The 4,523-nt window shown below is 37.2% G+C and overlaps 1 protein-coding gene across 1 annotated transcript; it reads left to right on the top strand.

The window, feature by feature from the left end:
- Positions 1–999: 999 nt before the first annotated feature.
- LOC110449348 lies at positions 1,000–4,150 on the top strand. Its single transcript, XM_021496151.1, has 2 exons — positions 1,000–1,171; positions 1,806–4,150. Exons 1-2 carry the CDS (start codon positions 1,062–1,064, stop codon positions 2,650–2,652), a joined length of 957 nt encoding a protein of 318 aa, XP_021351826.1. The 5' UTR covers positions 1,000–1,061; the 3' UTR covers positions 2,653–4,150.
- The last annotated feature ends 373 nt before the right edge of the window (positions 4,151–4,523 follow it).

The following is a 4,523-nucleotide window of genomic DNA, read 5'->3' on the forward strand; positions in this document are numbered from 1 at the left end:
AACACTGTTGTTTATCATATTCTATTTATTTCATCTTTATTATTTCTCATAATAGTCCTGCAAAGCATGGTTTTCTTTTCAGAAATGATTTATCAAAGCTATAGTCATGTTGAAAAAAACATTTCAAATTCTACAAATTACATTTTTTTTTACATTGGTATGGGAGTCCTTAACATAAAGTATGTCATTTTTCCATCTAATTATATATAATTAGTGTCCATAGGTTTCAAAGTTCCCGTCAGTATCACGAGAATAAATCGTCAAGTACTTGAGTAATGAATCACGGGTTCAGAAAAATGTTTGCATGCTTACAAAATTTACATAAAATACTTCCCCGTTGCCATTCTCCGGATGATAAAAGTTTCAAAATGTTAGAAATGAACAACAAGTAAGGTATTTACAAAACATGCAAAACTACAAGAACTAAAATGAACTCATTCACCCCTGAAGACTCATTTGAACTTTTCCAATTCAAAGGTTGGAATAGTTCATTATGAAACTTTAGGGGTGAATGAGTTAGACAAGATAATTATGGTGATCAGACTTGGGCACATCAGAGCAGCAAAACAGGAGGGTGGGTGCTTATTGAAAAATTGGGTCAATTACGGTAGATGTAGATAAATGTATTATTAGATAAGATTGCTGATGTACATGACTGCATAATTTCATCATGGACAGTTTTTGTATATCTTTAGGTCACTGATAACCTTATATCAATGAACAAACTCATTCAGACTACAGTAGCTCGAACTATAATCAGCTTCACAACACCTTATCTAAAATTAACACAAAAATTTTAATTGAGTATATTTGAAATTCAAAATTTAAATTACAAGTATAAGGATTCAAAATGTTTTGAAGAAGACAAGAAACACAAAAAATATTTGTAAATATTGAGATGTTTCTCAAAACTCACATTACATAAATAGCTTTACAAGCTAACCATGCTTTGAGCAATGGGGCCAGGGGTCAGTAATTCATGTCTGTGGCTACATCGCGGTCTGGTTGCATTGAGAGAGAAACTACTCTAGCAACACTGTACCGTCCACATTTCTGTTCACATGGGGATTACTGGAAGATTTTTACGGAGCCTGTTTGTGTACAAGTGGTTCAAATGTCAGCTTCGGACGTACCAAAAAGGCTACAGGCTTGAGTTGTCACACGGAAACAGGTAAAGCTATAAATAGAAGATGTATCAAGGATTTATCTTAAAAGGAATTAGGTGTAATAGTGTTTTATACCCGATACATCATAGGAGGCGACTAATATGGGAACCCCCTGCAGAATAGGGGATTTGCTTTGGTGTCCTCTATGATGTTGAGCACTCTTAAATTAATTTGTGCCATATATCACAACATCGGTGAAGCAATGTGTCGCCAATACAGTACACTATCAATCTCCACACACAGTGGGACTAATGTATTATGGAAATACAACGGTACAAATGAAAAGATTCATTACACTTTAATACATCGCCTTACCCTGATTGTTCACTATCTAGCTTATTATATACCGTATCTACTCTTGGATTCCATTATATCTGTCTACTCCTTGCCACATTTGCGAAAGTGCAACTCGCTCAAAACTTAAATTGGAATATTTTTACAGTAATCATATAAGTGCCCGTAGCATACATGTATATAGTCCTAAATCGCAAGAAATTGACCAGTAAAAATAAAACTACAGTTTGAATTTTGTGAAATTCCTATAATTTAACCCACATAGAAATACCGGTATCCCAATTTACAGTATGGTCACTGTGTCAATATTTTTACTTACTAACTTTTGTGCCTCTCTTGTTGTAGGCAGCGCCCAAGCATGCAGTACCGAGATGCCTATGCGTTCTTTGTTTTTCTTGTCTTCATCATGATCATCTTCAACTATAAGGACTATACGGAACGTCTCAAAACCACATCCAAGCCTTTCACACCAGCTAAGAGATCCCCCCTTCTCTCAAACATTACGCTGATTCAGAAGCTCAACAGATCTCTGACACTGGAGCAGAGCGATAGGGTCGCTCAGTGCATCACTTCCGCTCAGAACACCAGAACTACAACCCCCGACCATGTTATGGACTCAGAAGCCTTTTTGAACGCTCACTCCTACCTCAATTCAAATAGTCTCATCATTGACCTTGGCGGAAAGTCTGCGGAGGAACTGATAAAGAGATACAAGCCACGCCTCACCGTGATCTTAGAACCAGTTCCATATTTCTACCAACAGCTTGTCAAAAAATTCACTGGCATTCCAAACGTTGTGATTTTTAATTTCGGTCTCGCAGCAAGAAATGATGTATACAAAGTCAAAATGGAGGCGCATCCAGACATGTCCACAGACGGTGATAGAAATGTTGTCGTGAAAGTCGTCAACGCCAGAGATTTCTTTGTGGAAATGGGTGTTGGGTTTTTCGATGTAGATTTATTGAATATGGACTGTGGTGGATGCGAGTATGACGTTTTGGATGTCATATTATCATCCACACTCGTCAAGCACTTTAAAAACATTGAATTTCAACCACATCCGAAAAAATCTATCTACGACTCCGTTCGAAGATACTGTCAATATGAAGAATTACTCAAAGACACCCATCAGAATGTCTTCAATCACAAACTTGTCAAGGAGGGCTGGTCTCGTGCAGACCTTCAAAACTGAATCATTTCGGCAGACATTTGTGTGTGATCAAAATGTACTTACAAGATTCCGTTTATAGACATGTACATTGTATATTATTTTTTAACTTTGAAATCTGATTTTAGACCATCCTTTAAAAACTGTTTGTTTACAGTGTCCTTACTCATATTTTTTTCATTGAGTAGGTAGTTAGTTAGTTTTTATTTACAAGTCTCATATTTCTATATCAAAACCCTTAGTTTCAGTGGTTTTTCAGCAAGAAAGATTTTTATTTTACCAAAAGTTCACCAAAAAAGTTTGAGTAAGTATGTGAGTTGATCGGGAAACTGCAAACAAACAATTATTTGAGGACGGCCTTAGAAATAATTTCTTAATTTCTAAGCCACCCACAGATAGATGTATACATTATAAACTTACTTTTTTTTAAATCTCTAAGTTGAAGCATAACTTCGATTTTTGTTAAGTCTTTTCAAATACATTGTATAATTGACATATTATACCTTAATTTAATGAGGATTACAATAATTCTTTTAAATATTCGGTCCATTTAGATATTGATATTATTTAGTTTCTAGAGATACAATCAAAGTCTTATAAATTCAGCCAATACTAATTAACTCAGTCACCCCTGAAGACACATTTGAACTCTTCCAATTCAATTGTTGGGATAGTTCATTATGAAATTTCAGGGATAAATGAGTGAATTGTAACACAGTTGTCCCATTATTCAGTCTGTGTTTAGACGAGCAGATACATGTATAGCTCTTTTCCTGTTGAAAATTGTCCTACAGTATTCCAGGTATTTCACAATGCAGCCTCTTTCATTTTGAAGGAAGGTGGCTCCATTAAAAAATCTCCATCAACTGTCTACTGATGATTGATACTGTGTGCCGGGAAAAGTTTGCTGAAGTTTATTTTTCTGCGTTTTTTGCCCTCCGTAATAACAGTGAACATTTGTAGACAACTTAAATACATTGTAATTTAAATATGAAGGGCAAATTTGATATTGGGCAAAACATTATTTTCCATCGAATGGTGAAAATTTGACTGAGCAGAAATTTCCCCGTATACATAAGTAATATATTCCTGTATACTACGTAGATACTGCCTGTACCAGCACTTAAAAAACTTAATTCCTCAACCACAATTTTGTGTAGGAGTCATTAAGTGTTTGCTTAATTGCGATAAATCCTTATGTCTGTCCTTTCGACATCTTGGTAAGTCTTCACATTTAGCTTCAATTCTCTAATACTAGAAGTCCAACAATAATCAAACGTCATATCTGGATACATGTTTAGGAGAACTACACCAATAAATAAAATATAGGTCACTGTGACCTATATTTTCTGCTTTAGTGACTTTCATCAGACTTTGCATTTAGCTTCATTTCTTGGTCAGAATTTGTGTTCAGCTCCATTTCCATCATAAAGGGAGCATCTGCAAATTCATCCTCGATATCCAGGGGTTACATCATCCTCGGTATCCAGGGGTTACGTCATCCTCGGTATCCAGGGATTACGTCATCCTCGGTATCCAGGGGTTACGTCATCCTCGGTATCCAGGAGTTACGTCATCCTCGTTATCCAGGGGTTACGTCATCCTCGGTATCCAGGGGTTACGTCATCCTCGGTATCCAGGGGTTACGTCATCCTCGGTATCCAGGGGTTACGTCATCCTCGGTATCCAGGGGTTACGTCATCCTCGGTATCCAGGGGTTACGTCATCCTCGGTATCCAGGGGTTACGTCATCCTCGGTATCCAGGGGTTACGTCATCCTCGGTATCCAGGGGTTACGTCATCCTCGGTATCCAGGGGTTACGTCATCCTCGGTATCCAGGGGTTACGTCATCCTCGGTATCCAGGGGTTACGTCATCCTCGGTATCCAGGGGTT

Source organism: Mizuhopecten yessoensis, unplaced genomic scaffold, assembly GCF_002113885.1.
Source record: "Mizuhopecten yessoensis strain PY_sf001 unplaced genomic scaffold, ASM211388v2 scaffold4583, whole genome shotgun sequence".
Taxonomy (NCBI): Eukaryota; Metazoa; Mollusca; class Bivalvia; order Pectinida; family Pectinidae; genus Mizuhopecten; species Mizuhopecten yessoensis.

Coding starts and splice junctions, on each gene's coding strand:
- LOC110449348 (XM_021496151.1), top strand. CDS start 1,062: ATGGGGATTACTGGAAGATTTTTACGGAGCCTGTTTGTGTACAAGTGG. Junction 1,172..1,805: donor GAGTTGTCACACGGAAACAG/GTAAAGCTATAA, acceptor CTCTTGTTGTAG/GCAGCGCCCAAGCATGCAGT.